We start from the raw sequence: 18,475 nt of genomic DNA on the forward strand, positions 1-18,475 counted from the left end.
GATAAACACTGTCAACCAACCGGATCAAAGGTATAATGATAAGAAACACCGCATTCAGACAGACAGAGAGGGAATGGAGAGGAAAGATAACGACTCCGGATCCAGACGCGAAAGCCAGGCGATCAGAACAGCATCAACGCAACAGATCACAATAGAATTGAGAGTCCTGGAGAAGGATCCATGGCGACCAGGTCTCCATGGAGGCATCATGTGCGTCCCTCAAGGATACAGTGAGGCCCTCCATACAGCAAATATCGAACACCTTCATGATACGCACCAGGGTACCTGAGCGAGGAGAACACCAATCCGGTATTTATGGCCTATCCTGAGATAGACTATAAAATCCTTAACCTGGGAAACCCCTTTAATTCACATGAATTTCTTTAGAAACTGCACCAAAAATGTGTGGTATATTCGCGTATATAATGCACTTTTTTGAATCTACTTCAACAATTTTGAAAGTCTGGTGATCAAAATGCAACTCATTTGCAGCCATAAGTTGGTCTAACATGACTAGTGCATTGAGCTAAATATATCATTTTGCCATATGTTCACATTGGTGTTGTGAAGTCCATTGTTCTGCTCTGTCGGAGGACAAGAACATCTGACATGTGGATCATTAAAACAGTGTGATCCATTGGATGCCTGTTCTCTTAAACTGTAACTATTGGACAAATAAGTTGGAATTTCAGCACTTTTTGTCTGGCGACTTTCAACGCACACTGTAATGGAGTCTCCAAACAGACTCTGACGCAGATGTGAACTAAGCCTAACATATGCCAGATGTCATGCAACTTGTTATAGTTTTACCATTTCTTAAAATAATACATGCTGCTATAGTATTGAAACGTATGTTTAAACCTTCTGGAAAATACTGTAAATAGTAATACATATAAATAATATAATAATATATAGTATATAGCTGTATACTCCAAATGCCGAACTACTGACTACTTACTTTATTATTAGGAACTGTGATCTCCCATGCACATGCTTTACTGTTCTCATAGTTTGATGGGTAATTTAGACTGGAAATGTTTCCTGAAGATCCAGAGAGATGATGTATGGAACTGCAGCCTGATGGAAATTTGCAAAGAATATTAAAATTTGCATTTAAAATTGATTTATATCAGCAAAGCGGAGCAAAAATATAAGTAATGTCTACACGCAACACATTACAGATGAGAAAAATATTGTTACCTGGTCTGTTATACAAATAAAATATTATATAAGCGAATCCAGCTGAGTAAAGTCACCATACAGGCTTTTAGAGTTTGTATATTGTCTGTATGTATTATGTCCTTTGATAACTTCTAAATTCTACAGACATACATAATAGGGTAATCTACATTGTTGTCAAAGCGTGATGACAACCAGGGCCGCTTTAACCATAGGTGTAATGGTGCAGCTGCATCAGGCTCTATGGTTGCAGGGCCCCCTCAGATCGAGAGGGACAGTCCTACATTTTGAGTGATGAAGCTATTAGCTCCGTGCTCCTGAAAATGTCTGCGGCAGAGAAATGCAAAGAGCGCTGATCTGCAAACCTTACAGATGGAACCTATGGGTCCAGGAAATGCAGTTAGGTGAGTGCATTTTTTTTTTTTTAAACATTGGTGGTTGAGGAGGGGCGGGGGAAAGAAAATTGCACAGGGTCCCCAATACAATAAAACGGCCATGACTATAACCACATCAATAACATCTAAAACAGTGATATGCTACAGTTAGGGCTGCATTGGCATAGTGAATATATGTTTTTCTGCCAAAGGGCAATCTTGCTACTGAATAAATAAATTTTTAATCTGTATACAAAAGAGCTGGGTGGTGACCACAGGTGAAAACATGAGCGATGGCAGGTGCGACCACAACCCTGCTGTACTGAACAACTCATTTACATTCAGATTACGTATGATATATATATTTCACAGTAGGGACAAACCCCATACACTATTGGCGTTTTGGTTACATTCAGATTACGTAGAAAAAATGCAGCAAAAAAAATTAAAATAAAAAAACTACTGCATTTTGCAGTGCTTGCAAAGTAGATGTGATTCTGGCTAATCTCATCCACACATTGCAGAAAAAAATCTGGAGCGGAAAAGCTGTGTTTTCAAAAACGCTTGTGCCAGGAGCTCCCAGAGAAACCCAGAAATCACTCCAAACACTTCTGACGGTACTTGGTTGAACTTATTGACCTATCAATTGCACTAACCAACCATTTTTCGTGCTGAAAACCCTCTTTAAGGCTAAGGCCCCATGGCCAACAAGACGGTTCTTTCTGCAGTGATTTGAACAGAAAGTTTGCAGAGTTTTCCTCCGCGGACTTTCTGTCACAATTATATCTACGGGGAAGCCGCTGGCATTTCTATAGATATAAGTGACATGCTGTGATTACCAAAACTGTGCCGGTTTTGGAAATCATAGCGTCTCTACGCTGCGGTTTTTACCTCAAAATGGATATGAGATTCACAAGAATCCCATCCACTTTGCACTTACTGTTTTCAATGTACCTTTCTGAGATGTGGGTAGCCACCCAGTGTTCCAAACACAATCATAGCTGTATTCAGTGCTCGGGCCACAGGTCTGGTACTTTCGTTTCTAAGTATTTATTTACAGGCTATTTCTCGTAACCCGAGGTGTTGCCTGTAATTAATTGTTTTTGTACTAAGTGAAAGTCTTTGTTGCCCTAACACTAAATACAGCTATGACCCCAGTTGCAGGACTGTGTGACAGCACCTATGCAATGCAGATTTATCATCAGTTATGACATCTGTTGACATGTTTTCTTGCTTTCTTTTTTATCATAACAGCATCATACAAGGAGAACTAAGGTCCAAAGTAGGTAAACTGTGGTCTTTCTAAGATAAGAAAAGAGTTGGAATATTTGAAGGAGAACTGTCACGTAATACAGGTCTGTTTCAAGATAGGCCTTATCTCTTAACCTTTGAAATTATGGACATAAACCACACCAACAGGTCATAAGATGATGTACCAATATTCCTAGAAGAAAATATTGGACCTTTGGCTCCTGTCAGTACCAAGGGTATTTATTTTCAATGTAATACAGGTCATGTTAAAGAAAAATGTGATGACACTGGTTTCACTAAGTGGCGCTGACCTTTTGAACTTTGATAAGTGGGGGTGTTGGATGCCAATCTCATATTAAGGACAGGGCATCAATATAAGTCCTGGTAAAATCTCTTTTAGGCTAGAGCCCCACGGGACATTCCCCCGCTAAAAAGTGCTGCAGGTAAAACTGCCGCGGCAAAGCATTGTGGTTCTTCCCGTAGCGCTTTAAACAGAAAATTAGCAGAATTTTCCTTTGTGGACTTTCTATTACAATTATAATTGACATGCTGCGATTACCAAAACCTCTCTGGTTCCGGCGTGTCTGCAGGGCGTTTTTTTCCACAAAGTGGGCATGGGATTCGGTTTTTGCCTGTATTGTAAAATGCCACGATTTTTCCTGTGGGGCCCCTGGCCTCAGGTTAAGGCCCTGTGTTGCGGAAACACAGTAGGAAAAAAGACATCATGTTTTACAGTAGAAGCAAAGTGAATGAGATTTCATTATTCTCATTTATACATTGTGAGAAAAACAATACAGAAAAGCTGCATCTTTGAAAAATGAGGGACAAACAGACTGTCAGAAACGCCCTTCTGATGGTGAAGAACTATGGTACCGGCACCGATAGCTCTTCACCAGGGGGCACAGATCGTGAAAAACGATAGTGCGTTGAATTTAACGCACTGTTGGCTTTCTAGCGTTATATAAAACCACATGTGTCCCTAGTAATGAAAGGTCCTCTTTAACCAACTGAGATACTTTTTTCATAGAAGTCTATGGAGAGGGAAGTGGAGGAGTAGACTGCCATAAAATATACACAAATAGCTGCATTTGTTAGACTCTGCTACATTGATAGTCACAGAACTTTTTAAGGGAATTGCTAGCAGAGCAATTCCACAGTAGCTGCTAGTGAACCCTGGGGAAAAGGCACAACAAGACATTGAGCCCTTAGCTGAATCCACTACTGCCCCTAACAGCTTGCCTCACTGCTCTAGGCGGCAGAGTACAATTGGTCGACAAGCCAAGACAAACAACAACAAAAGGAGATCGGCTAGCCAAGGGTTCAGTAAAAGTTGAGCAATGCAGTACAGAATTGTATCCAAGAGAATAGTCACAAGGGAAGCCAAGGGTCTGAGGTCCGTAATAAAATAGTAACAGAAAGAGGAGCTTAGCAGGGACAAACTCTAAGGACAGAGCCACAATAGCCAGCAAACCTATGTGGGATGATGGTTTGTATATAGGCTTGATTGGAAGACAGTCTGTGAATCACACAGGCAAGGCTAGAATTAACCATTTGATGAACAGAGGGAAACAAAGTGCAGGAGATGGGTGTGGTGGAAATTCAATTACAGAGATAGAGCAGTGTGCAATAAAAAAACACTAAGTAAAAAATCAAACTGAACACGCCTGCTGCGCCGCAGTGTGCAAACGAAGGGTAGTGCAGAGACCTGAACAGGCAGAGACGTTACAGCAGGGGTCTCAAACTCAATTTACCCGTGGGGCCACTGGAGGTAGAGTCTGGATGAGGCTGGGCCGCATCAGGTTTTCTCAATTTTTTTTTTTTCTAAAAGTCACCATATTCTGACAGCCGTAACTTTTTTATACTTCTGTGTACAGGAATGCATAGGGCGTCTTTTTTTGCGGGGACGGGTGTACTTTTTAGTTACACCATTTTGGGGAATTGCTTTTGCTTTGATCATTTTTTATTCAAATTTTTATCAGAGGCAAAACAGTGAAAAAAATGGCGGTTTGGCACTTTTTGACTTTTTTCCCCACTACGGCATTTACCGTATAGGAAAAATATTTTTATAGATTTGTAGAGCTGGCTTTTTCAGACCCACGGATACCTAACATGTATGTGTTTCACAGTATTTAACTACTTTTATATGTGTTCTAGGGAAAGGGGGGTGATTTGAATTTTTAATACTTTTTAATTTTTAAAAAATATTTTTTCACTTTTTTTATTTTTTGCATTTATTAGAGCCCCTAGGGGTCTTGTAGCCCAGGGGGTCTGATCACTAATGCAATGCATCACAATGCTAATGCATTGCAAAAAATAGTCATTTCTTTTGCAGCTTTGACTGAGGCACTGGAGGGGTTAATGCCTCCGGTCGGTGCCTGCACCGATCGGAGGCATTAGCGCTGGGTAAAAAGTAAAGAATATCCAGTGTCTCCAGAAAGTAAAAATTAACTTTTATTTCCGCATTAAAAAAATATAAGCATCACAGGTAAGTACACCCAGCGTACAGAGATTGTTTAAGCTACGCGTTTCAGAACCTTGCTGGTTCCTTCATCATGGCTATCATGGCTATGTACATCCGTGCGGCCCAGGATCAGGTGTTCATGATTAAGGGGTGAGCTGAATATACATAGTTTTTTTGCTATTAGCGCTGGGTGTCTACTGTGTAAAAAACATAGTTAAACACCCGGCGTTTGCCGGGGGCCGCAAACTAATGTCCCAAGGGCCGCAGTTGGCCCACGGGCAGCGAGTTTGAGACCCCTGCGTTACAGGCTAAGCCTCAATTAATAACATCTCCTCCCTCTCCCCTCTCCATAGATGTATGCATGTATGCTAGATGAGTACTGAGATTAACTCTATATAAACAATCTGAGTGAAGATGAAGAGGAGAGCAGCCTAATAAGTGGAGAAGAAAATCTATTTCTTTAAGATATAACATAAAGTGTCTTATACCCATCTGTACTATTCATTTGTGAACAATATAATAATTGGAAATACCCATTAAATCTGTGCATTATACATCCTCCTATTGACCATTGAGCAGCTCAGTCCCACTATCTAAGCAGATATAATATTCTACTGTATCAATATTTTTATCTGCAATAGGCATATTAACTGGAGTATGAAATACATGTAAAGAAAGAATCTATTGCTAGAAAAAGATTTCTGTGTTACACTTTTATTATATAGAGTATTTCCAGTGGATAAGAGTGACCTAACCTTTTCTTCCAGAACTGGAGGGCTGAGTACAGAGCTGACCTCTATTTCTTGGTGGCTGCCTTCTGCACAGAGTCTTTAATTTCCATCAGTCATTCTTAATGAAGTCCCCAATGGTGCTGCTCTATACTTAATTATTCTCACCCACCTTACATTTTATTCAGGTCAGTGGTAAAGGAGAGATCATTTTAATGCCTTATGACTAAGGCAGTACTATTTTAGGTGCTAGAGGCTGAAATGAATTGTCACCTGCTTCTGTAGCACGTAATGTGTAGTGAATAGTTAGACTAAAACAGAACAAAATACACAAACCCAAAATGTGTGTAAAATGTAGTGGAAAATTTTCATTTCAAACTGTTTTAATATGTGTTTTCCAAATGAATTACTATTTGAAAATGTGAAATGGATGTGAAATTTGGAGTCACTTTAAAGGTGACTGGATATCACAGTTTCTTAAATGACAGATTTTGCTAGCTTTAAGATTTAAATATTTAAGCGTTTCCTAGGAATTTAATATTGATGACCGATCCAGATTGGCAGAGGTCCAACACCCCTAACATCCCTGCCAATAAGCTGTTTGAATCAGCTGAACTTCTAGAGAAAAGAATACCAACACAAAAGGGAAATGTACTTCCCCCGGTCTTGCTCTCTGTTTCTTGGACACTGGTCTTTTCCCCTTAAGGACACAGGTGGTATTGCGGCAGATAGTGCTGGCGGCTCAGTCCATGATCGCCCGTCAGTGGAAATCCGCTCTCTGTCTAACTGTAGCTGAGCTAATCCACCATGTTGATCTAGCATTTACTCTAGAGCGTATGCTGGCTAACAGAAATCATACCTATACCAGCTTTCGCTCCAAATGGTCCCTTTGGCTCTCTTATATGGAACTAGGAAAGCATCTTCTTCCCTGCAGTCTCAGGTTGGCCCCATTGCGACCCCTTAACTGTTTCATGATAACGGGAGGCTCTGTATGGTTTGTTATGGAAGAATCTGGTGGCTGATATTTCTCTATTCAGCAACTTGTTTATCTTGTATTTGTTGTACCCTCTGTAACACCAACAATGTATTCAGGTATTCTGTTTTTGATTATGTGTTTTGCTTTCTTGTTTTCTTTGGTTTTATCTTGTTACCCATACCCCTCCCTTCCTTGCCCCCATCCCTCTCTGTGTTTTCTTTTCCTTTTCCCCCCTTGCTCCTGACCTCACCTGTTCTCTCTGCTGTGACTTAAGTACCTGATGTCTGTGAAACTCATGTATGTTTGGCTTTCTGGCTTTCATATGCACTGTTACACTTCTTTTTTTTCACACAGCTCCCTCCACATCTGGACTGCTGAATGGAGCATCAACCTTATGTCTAACTTTCTACTGTACAGTTCTCTGGTGGTTTTTGTATTATTGTTTTATATGTTCATGGGAAGAATATGCAAATCTGTCTTCCATGATGTAATTAGGAAGACAGTGCCTCAGTATGTGCACACCAATAAAGGGCATTAGCTGAGGATGTGCAAGTCTGTCTTCCATGATGTAATTAGGAAGACAGAACCTCAGCTATGCACCCCTATAGGGGGCGCTCCCTTTAACATCATGCCTGACCTTACAGAGGCCTTGTGTTTGCAATGATGCTGGGATTTTACCAGGTTCAGTATCTCAACTGAGGACAGCCGTTTCGATGTATTTGCATCTCTTCAGCCCAGTGTAGAGAGTACTGACCTGGTAGAGGTGAGAGGCTATAGACAGGGTCGGGGGGATATCGTTCCTCCATAGGGAGAGACCACCATATAGGTGTGTGGAGTCTTATTAAGCCTTTAGCTCTCCACTATGCAAGGGATCATGGAAAGAATATGCAAATCTGTCTTCCATGAAGTAATTAGGAAGACAGTGCCTCAGTATGTGCACACCAATAGAGGGCACTAGCTGAGGATGTGCAAGTCTGTTTTCCATGATGTAATTAGGAAGACAGAACCTCAGCCATGCACCCCTATAGGGGGCGCTCCCTTTAACATGATGCCTGACCTTCCAGAGGCTCGGTTGAGATACTGAACCTGGTAAAATCCCAGCATCATTGCAAACACAAGGCCTCTGGAAAGTCAGGCATGATGTTAAAGGGAGTGCCCCCTATAAGGGTGCATGGCTGAGGTTCTATCTTCCTAATTACATCATGGAAGACAGACTTGCACATCCTCAGCTAGTGCCCTCTATTGGTGTGCACATACTGAGGCACCGTCTTCCTAATTACATCATGGAAGACAGATTTGCATATTCTTCCCATGATCCCTTGCACAGTGGAGAGCTAAAGGCTTAATAAGACTCCACACACCTATATGGTGGTCTCTCCCTATGAAGTGATGATATCTCCCTGACCCTGTTTTATATGTTGTAAAACTTTCCTTTTTCTTTTCAATAAAAATAAAATTTAAAATAAAAAAGAAAGGGAAATGTACTTGGGATCTGTGAAAACGGATCCAAGACAGTTGTGAAAAATTGATGTTTTGCACCTCTTTCATGTAAATCTAACCTCCTATATACAACAAATATTTCAAACATCAAACAATATTTAATAAATTTTATGCTATTGCAAACTTTTGCAAAAATTCCCCTTATGATGAATTCCTCCTATTGACTTTTAGCTTGTTAGGCTTTTGTTCTCTTCTGGATCAACATTGCAGGAGAATATATTTAACTAGATGGATTTCAACCTTAGAAATTACGTTACTAAATTACCCTAGCACAGTAAGTTATCAGGGCAAAATATTCAGGAGCACAGTCCAAGTGTTATCTTTCCATTCTACGATTAATGCGAGCCCTACTGATAAGTAAGGAATCTTGTAGTTTGTAAAGTTTTATTTTTCTTTATTACACATCAAATTAGTTTACTTTTAATTAGTTCAATTATTTGAACAACATGTAGGAACATAGGAGAATGTTGGACAGTACATCATACAGAATATTAAACAGCACCATTTCAAAGTACAATTTGTCCCACAAGCACTAAGTTCTCATATGGCTCTGTGGAGCAAAAAATAACACAGTTATGGGGGAATCAAGAATGATAATCAAAAACGGAAAAAATGCCTCTGGCGGAAAAGGGTTAAAGATGACACCTATTAATACTTCATATCACATGACACTTATTAACAAATGTAAACACACAGAGGATTTATATCACTAACAGAACAATGGGAAGAATATGCAAATCTGTCTTCCATGATGTAATTAGGAAGTCAGCTGCTTCCTCAGTATTGCAAACCAATAGAGGGTGCTCACTGGAATGTGCAAGCCTGTCTTCCCTGATGTAGTTAGGAAGACAGAATTCCAGTGAAATAACCCAATAAAGGTTGCTCCCTTTTGCATCATGCTCGACCTTCCAAGAGGCCTTTGTTTTGCAATGACGCTGGGATTATTACCAGGTATAGTCTCTCAATCGAGGACGGCCATTAACCCTGTCTAAGCCTCTCACCTCTACCAGGTAATAGTCCTTTCTACATCGAGCTGATGAGATGCAAGTACATCGAAACGGCCGTCCTCGATTGAGAGACTATACCTGGTAATAATCCCAGCGTCATTGCAAAACAAAGGCCTCTTGGAAGGTCGAGCATGATGCAAAAGGGAGCAACCTTTATTGGGTTATTTCACTGGAATTCTGTCTTCCTAACTACATCAGGGAAGACAGGCTTGCACATTCCAGTGAGCGCCCTCTATTGGTTTGCAATACTGAGGCAGCAGCTGACTTCCTAATTACATCATGGAAGACAGATTTGCATATTCTTCCCATGGTCCTTTGCGAAGTGGAGTGCTAAAGGCTTAATAAGTCTCCACACACCTATATGGTGGTCTCTCCCCAAGGAGTGACAATATCCCCTTAACAGAACAATGTAAAGCAAAAATCTACACTGGCCATTCTGTCATTGAAGTTCCATCAGAATAGTGGGACAGATTGACTAATTCTAAGATTTACACATGGCTGTGGCGTTATTCAAGGACTGACATCCATGAAAAAATGGCTGCGTTTGCCCATCCAAGTCCACAGATGGAGCTGATTTATCTTGGCTTGTGCACCAGAAAACTGGTGTAAGCAGTGGATTAACTAGGAAAGACCAGACCCCAAAGCAAGCTTTTGACTGTTCCATCCTCCCATTGTAGATATGGGTCTTGACTGTTACCCACAGAGCATTACACCCCCTTGCATCTTTACTTCCCCTCGCAATATAGCACCTCCTTTATGCCCCCTTGTAGTATAAAAAGCCCCATCATATTGGCCTCCATGCAGTGTAATGCCCCCTTTAGTGGCTCCATGCTGTGCAATATACATACCATTTTGTCTTTTATCCCACCCAAACACAGTATACAGCCCCCTTTATTAGTCCCCACAGACAATATATTACCTCCTTTATTGACCACCACACAGTACATTGCCTCCTTTACCCCCCACACAGTATCCTGTCCCCTTTACTGGTCACCATACAGTAAGTGCCCCATATATTGGCCCTCATAAAGTTAGCGCTTTTTTTTTATTGATCACCATATAGTAACTGTCCACTTTATTGTCCCCATACAGTAAGTGCCTGTGCCCTCTTTACTGGCCCCCGACATTAGGCTGCTACCCACTTGATTATTCCAGCAGGTGATGGCCGATATTCACTTAGCCATCCCTTCTCCTTTGCTTCGGCCCCAGCCTGTTGAAGCATAATGCATCCCGATGTTAAACAGCTGCAGCAGGGGTCTGGCGCCCTAATCTTACAGGCCCCATAGCAGATGCTATTGCAGTAGTTCCTGTAGAAGTCATGATAAAAACCAAAAAATTTATTTTTTGTGACGTTTTAGTTTTGCACCTCACACACCACATTCTTCAAAGGGGTGTTGTGGGGCTATGCCTAAGGCAAATTTATCATAGTTTATGTAAGTTTCCTGGCATCAGGGCCAGATCCAAGTTTGTGTAGGCTCTTGTGGACAGAGCCTGAGTGTTATTTTTAATGAGACAGACCTACAGGGACCTACTGGAGTGGACTGTAATACAGTCCATTCAATACAAGTTGATAGAACCTGTTCAGATGTCGGAAAGTAAAAAGGAATTTGAGGTGAACATCTGCCTTAGATTCTGCTTTATTTTTGCCCCCTGACTCACTGTACAGAGCATCAGCGGCTTCCCACTGCTGAGCCTAAATTAATGGACTTAATCAGTGGGGACTCTCAAGCTGCGGCCTCCAAATCAGCTGTCGAATCTGCGGCAAGGTCGAGCTAGAGGCTTTTTTTTTTCTTTTTTTTTTTTCCAAAGTCCTGTTACAATTATTTTCTCATTCTGCCACCTATTGAAAAGAATCTGTCACTGATTTGGGGGCGAAATCCACCCTGTAAACAGGGCCTATGTGCCCCTCGGCGTCTATTTATAATTTCTAGATTTACTGACAAGGACTCTGGAGAGAAGGCAAAAATGTTTTTTTACCCCTTTGTTTTCTATTTTCACATGCATAGGGGCATATTTGTTAATGGTGTCTAAGTTTTTAGACAAATCAAACTAGACTAGAACAGTGTTTCTTGAACTCTTCAAGCGAAGTACCCGCTAGGCGAGAAAATGTCCCAAAGATGCAATCACTTACAAATGTTAACAAAATAAAGATTTGTTTGGAGTCTTTGTCAACTGTGACATAATGGCCGCTATAGTGCCCCAAGTATAGTATAATGGCCCAAGTATAATATAATGGCCTCACAATTGGGTCCCCACATGTAATATAATGGCCCCCCAGTGCCCCACATGTAATATAATGATCTTCATAGCGATCTGTATGCAATACAATGGTCCCCACAGTATCCCACATATAATATAATGCCCCCCACACTGCCTCCACATATGATGACCTTCATAGTGTCCCCACACATAATAAAATGGCCCCCACAATGTCCCCACATATAATAACCCTTACGCTCAGTGATGTTTAATGAGCGAGTGGTAAACTGCATTCTTTACTTACCACTGGGGTGGATTAAGGGTACGTTGACCCTGGACTGTTCTAAAAGCACAGCCGCCCCATTCATGCTAAAGATCCTTGTGACAGAATAATTTTCAATAGTGGACTACATACAGTATAATATACATAGTGGCCTACATACAGTAAAATGTCCCATAATTGCCCCTTCACGTAGAATAATTTACCATAGTGGCCTCACCACACAGTATAATATGCCATCATTGCTATTCATATAGCATAATGTCCCACAGTAGCCAGTGGTGTAACTAGGAATGGCGGGGCCCCGTGGTGAACTTTTGACATAGGACCCCCGACCGACACCGACGCCGAAGACCTTGACCGACCCCCTCCTACGCATTCCTGTGTGCTCTATTATGCCCCATAGTGGCCACTGCACACAGTATTATGTCCCTTAGTGGCCCCTGCACACACTATTATGTCCCTCAGTGGCCCCTCCACACAGTATTATCCCCCATAGTGGCCTCTCCACACAGTATTATCCCCCATAGTGGTCCCTCCACACAGTATTATCCCCCATAGTGGCTCCTACACACAGTATTATCCCCCATAGTGGCCCCTCCGCGCAGTATTATCCCCCATAGTGGCCCCTGCACACAGTACTGTACCCCATAGTGGCCCCTGAACACAGTATTATGTCCCACTGTGGACACCCATAAACAACCAGAGTATAATAATTGGAGACCCAGGGGGAGAAAAACATAAAAAAAACTCTGTTACTCACCTATCTCCCGTCTCCTACAATGTCGGTCTCCGAAGTAGTCCATCTTCAATGACATCAGACGTCACATGACCCGGGACCCAGGCCGGAGTCATGAGACGTCAGACGACTAGGCTGAAGCCTGCCCGGATCGTGGAGAGGTAAGTAACAGTGTTTTTTATGTTACTTACCTCTCCTGGGCCGCCGAAAAGACCCCCGAGTATAATGTTAGCAGCGGTATCGGTTGTCACCGGGCCCCTAATGTCCCGGACCCCTAATGTCCCGGGCCCTGTGGCAGCAGCCTCTGCTGCTACAGCGGTAGATACGCCACTGACAGTAGCCCCTCCACACAGTATAATGTCTCACAGTAGTTCCTTCACACAGTATATTCCCACATACATAAGCATGACCGAGCTGGTTCTTGTTATAATCTGAGGCCAAATTTTTGGTTTGTGCCACATATAAATTAATATTGTACTTTGGGGTCTCTTCAGATCCCAGTATATGATAATTTGAGGTCTGAGGAGGTGATTAGACATAACAAGCAGTGTTATTTACCTACACTGTACTCTGGGTCCCCGTCCTCTTTGGGCCCCTTTTGACCTCCTGAAAAAAGCCAGGAACCTCTGAGACCTGGGGAGGGGGTCGTGTGGGTTGTGTCAAAGTGTCAATGTGTCATAACACTGGAGTGACTCACTGGACCACTGAGGTCTAATCCTGCTACATTCAAGAGGGCAGAAGAGCACAGATTCTGTTGGGTCTCAAGAGAACCCAGAATATATAGTAGTTTGGAGGTGGTGAACCTCACAAACTACCATTATAGGAGATGGCTCTCACTGTGGTGTGTATCCCTAGGGAAAGTGGTGGGTACTCCATGAGTACGCATATATCAGGTTGTGAACCAGTGGACTAGAAAGTCTTAAACTGAGGCAAAGTTAATCAGGTGTATTGTTATACTGTCTAGTCTAGTTCACTTAAAAATGTTTAAGTTTTGATGTATCTTTCTGAACATTAGGACACACCCATTTCCACAAGGACACACCTCTTTGACTCAATTTATAAAAGAATTTTGGAGCATTCTTCTTGATAAATCTCTCCCAAACTGTTCAGTTAATGGTGTGTACAGAATAGAAGCAATGACAGAAGCCCAAGTAAGGGTCCATTCACATGTGTCTGGCATTTGCCTCTTGTATGGTGGAGAAAAGCTTAGAGGGAAAAAATGGATCTTATAGTTTTCTTACATCTGGGTGAGTTAGTTGGATCATAGAACATTACTTGCAGTGTTTTTCTGTCTGAATGCTTGCCAGTTTAGACCATGCAAAGTACTCTTGTTTCCCTGCAGATTTTCTGTGCCGTACGACAGGGAAATCACAATAGAGGTGGCGTGTATCTGTGACCACTCCCTTAGGCTAAGGCCCCATGTTGCCGAAACCCAGATTTTTTTTGTTGCAGATTTTGTTTTTTGAGCCAAAGCCAAATATGGCTACAAGAGGAATGGGAAATATATAGGAAGTTCTTATACTTCTACCTTCTGCTCAATCCCCTCCGGGCTTTTGCTCAAATAAACGCAACAAAAACTGCAACAAAAAATAAAGCTGCATTTCAGGGGCCACACAGTGGCTCAGTGGTTAGCACTGCAGCCTTGCAGCGCTGGGGTCCTGGTGTTCAAATCCTGCCAAGGGCAAAAAAACCATCTGCAAGAGTTTGTATGTTCTCCCTGTGTTTGCATGAATTTCCATCCCATATTCCAAAAAAGATATACTGATAGGGAAAAATGTACATTGTGGGCTCACAATCTACATTAAAAAAAAAAAAAGCTGTGTTTCTGCAACATGGGGCTTTAGCCTTACAGTGGAAAAGTGTACTGTAATAAGTTTTCCAATGTGTATATTTGCCCTGTCAATCATTCTCATACAGTTAGTTGAGATCAAATTATCCTAAATTGGACTTTAACATTTTCTAATTTATGATGGGCAGTGATAAAACTATTATGGGGTAACGTCATACTAACGTTAAACTATAAGCATAAGAATAAAAAATCATATAGATAGATAGATAGATAGATAGATAGATAGATAGATAGATAGATAGAGAGCCCAACAGCGTCTTGTACTGAAGAACTAACACTCGGGACCTGATCTGGGTTAAAGGGGTCATTTATTTTTATGTAAATACATTCTTCCTAAAGAGCATTTCCCTTAGCATTTATCTCATGCCATACTTGATGTTCATTGTATTTAGACAGATAACAAAACCTTTACTTCTAGTCTCCATACACAGCACTCAGAATACGTATGGCTGTTATAGTAGTACAATATGTTTAAGGAATATTTGACTCAAAGTATTCTTAGTACAGTCTCACTCTAAAGAGTTTCTTTCTGCTTTCCATTTCTTAGAAAATGGATTGGTGACTGTAGCGTGACCACCAGCGGATGCAGGACAATAATCTAGAAGATGGACGTAAGAATAAAAACCTCTCCATTGTTTGGGTCAATCTCTACTAACTTAGCTTTTCATTGATCAATACAAAATAATTTAACAAGTATAACCTTGTAATTTTATCATATTTGAAAGAGCCTCAAAAATTTGTGTTTTAACAAATTTTTTATCAAAGTATAAAGACATTTTAAGAACTTACCACTGCTACTGTCCTCATCATCGGTCTTTTCAGTATCCACAAAGTTCAGAACTATAAATGCAACGCAGATGCCAGTCATCAACACAAAAAGGACAATCAAAAATATCTCTAAGGATGTTAATTTTTTTGACTTCATCCTTTCTGCACTTGAAGTCCACCTAAGTGGACTCCCAAAGATGTTAGATGGAAATGTGGATCAGGTAAAATGTTTCTGAATAATCGCCAGTATAATATACTTGACTTTATCATTTTATCTATATTACTGTGAACTTTGATCCGTTTTCTGAGTCTGCAGTGTAAAGAGGTTCTTTATCCATGAAAAAAAAAAACTGTTTTATGGTTGTTCCGTCAATTATTTAGTTACCTTTCTCTCATTATGTCACTTTACAGCCTTATTCATATATGGCAGTAATAAAAATATAAACAGCAATAAGGCAATAAGAAAACCATAACTAAGTGATAATAATAACCTCCCACTAAGCGGACCCAAAATAAAACTGTGAATGATTAGATGACTCTTGGAGCCCAGACGTAACTCAGGATATTGATACTTCCAAAAGACTATAAGATTATTATTATTATTATTATTATTACCTCATCATAATAAATAGCACTGAAAGTCTAGGCACTTTCCCAAAAGACTCATGTGTATTAATAGATTTTAGTGTGGTGTTGTAATTCCCCAGAATCACTGCTCCACCCATAGATCACAAACTAATAACCTATCCTGTCCTGTGGATATGAAAACTCCATTTGGTGCCTAAAAACCCATTTAACCCATAAGACTCTATTGCATCTGTTTATTGCACATTATAGGAAGTGCTGCTTGATTGAAATTTTGCATGAGGATCATCTCATTGTGTGAAGGTTGTAGATATATGAATCACAAAAACATTGTTATCCTTAAAACTAAATGCAGTATAATTATTTATGTTTGAAACTGAATATGATATTACGTGACAAGATGATGCCTGCATCCGGGATCTCGGTGAAGGTGGTCTAGAAATTGAAAAACCAGCAATATCTGGACACAGTTATGATATGCCTTTTTGTGCTAGGTTAACCACTTCAGTACCGGGCCAATTTGTGGTCCAGGACCAGACACATTTTAGGTTTCTATATCAAAAAAGAAAAGTCCAATGTTGCTCACCCTTTCCTGATGAACAAGGTGCACCATCCGAATGCCTCCGGGACTGAGGACCCAAATGACTTCTATTCCAACTTGTAGTGAAACATAGAAGGATCTGTGACACTTGTTCAATAAATTTTATAATCCAATAATTTTATTCATGTCTTCTTCTTTAAAAAAAAAATCCACAAAACACTTCATATAGATAGAAAAAAACACATATAACGGATAGTTGGACAGGACAATATAAAAACCGCTGTCAGTAACGCATAATAATGGCTGACGCGTTTCGAGACCGACTTGGTCTCTTAATCATAGCTCTTGTGCGTATTTGCTGGCCTGCTAGCAAGACTAGTGAGTTTAAATAATGTTACCTCACACATGTATCCCCTTAACACAATTAACTACGTCACTATGAGTTTCAAACAGATGCTTCTCGTCACTTCATAAAATAAATATCAGTATGATATAACAAATCTAACATACATGTAATGTATCACCAATAGTACCACTTATGAGAGGATATTTTAGGTTTATTTTGTATGTGCGGTTTTGAGGGCTGTAACATTTTTCCCGTATGTCTCAGTCAACTAATTTTTGTGTCTTTTTTCGGGGACACATAGGGCTTTATTTTTATGTTATCTTTATTTTTGAATGTGTTTTAATTTTTTTTTATATCTGGGAAAATATAAACAAAATAGGAGGGAAATTGTGTCTGGTTTTCAATTTTTTTTTTTTTTTTTAAATTTAATAACAGAAAGTGTCACTGAAAAACTTTATAATATAGTTTTTCCTCTCCGTTACGGTAATTTTTATTTTGTATGGTGTCATCGGGGGTGGGGCTATAACCTTTAATAATGGCGTTTTATTAGCGTATTATTTATTTATTTTTTATTATTATTTTATTTACATTTTTTAAAAACTTTTTTATTATATATATATATTTTTTTTTTTCAGATTGTGTCCCCATAAGGTGATAAGAGACCTTTGGGGACATCTGATCACTTATTTTTTGTACTGGAGGCTGATTTCTCCTATAACTGGGGGCTGCTACATTTAGCCTCAGATACAGGAGGAATACAGCCTCCTGTACACTGTATATACAGCTTACTGAGCTGATCTGAGTCCTGTAGGACCCAGCAGCTCTGGTAAGACTCTGCTCCCAGCGGATCACGTGTCCGCCGGGTCAGAGGGCAGCTGAATTACGGCTGCATCCATACCTGTGTATACAGCGCTCATTGAGTGCTGTATACACAGCGATCGAGAAGGCAGGGGAGGTAATAAATCTGCCCTGTCTTCTCTCTGGGAGCTCCGGCTGAAGTTACAGCCGGCTCCTAGTGAAAACAGCTACATGATCTCCGTGCAGCTGCTGTGTTCTGATGGACGTACAGGTACGTCCAGTCAGAACTAGGCAACCACTTCCCAGACGTATATAGTCTGTGGGCGGTCCGGAAGTGGTTAAAGCTAAAATCATATTTCTACGATGGCATCATGTAACCCAATTGTTGGCTGAGACAATAGTCTCACTCCAGCTGATTTGTTCCGTCTCCCTTTGGCTGGAGACAATGGACCCTGAAGAGTCTGGTGTCAAAAGTGGATAAGTATTTCAATAGGGCCCATACAATAGATAAGGATGGTAGATAGACATTTCAATAAAGGACATCTCCAAACAATGGTAGAAGAAACCAGCTAGGCTGTCATAAAACATGAACAGAAAAAATTCTAACAGAGACAGTGAATCAATTAACCCCCAGCATCTCACACACCTAGTGGCGGGGGGATAGATCTCTCCTGTAGCCTTCACCCAGGACATAGAAGGGGGAAAAAAGTTATGTCTCTTTAAGACTGTTTAAATTCGGTTTCCCCACATCCCAAGTACCATATATGGGGGAAGTAACTCGGTAGCAGCAATGGTGCGGACCCAACTAGTCAGAGACAGGGACACAAATTATGCAGCAAATAGGTTTATTTAGAAAAAAACAGGAAAATAAATAAACCTTCACTTCAGGCACAA

At 40.7% G+C, this 18,475-nt stretch overlaps 1 protein-coding gene across 1 annotated transcript in view; it reads right to left on the reverse strand.

Moving 5' to 3' along the window:
• LOC142216856 (ovochymase-2-like) overlaps positions 1–15,519 on the reverse strand; it is a 96,087-nt gene extending 80,568 nt beyond the window's left edge. Inside the window, exons 1-2 of the mRNA XM_075284907.1 lie at positions 15,333–15,519; positions 959–1,077 (exon numbers count right to left, since the gene is read on the reverse strand). Coding sequence (XP_075141008.1) covers positions 959–1,077; positions 15,333–15,468 — 255 coding nt within the window. The 5' untranslated portion in view covers positions 15,469–15,519. The remainder of the gene's footprint in view (positions 1–958; positions 1,078–15,332) is intronic.
• Between the last annotated feature and the right edge of the window lie 2,956 nt (positions 15,520–18,475).

This window comes from Leptodactylus fuscus, chromosome 1 (genome assembly GCF_031893055.1).
Source record: "Leptodactylus fuscus isolate aLepFus1 chromosome 1, aLepFus1.hap2, whole genome shotgun sequence".
Taxonomy (NCBI): domain Eukaryota; kingdom Metazoa; phylum Chordata; class Amphibia; order Anura; family Leptodactylidae; genus Leptodactylus; species Leptodactylus fuscus.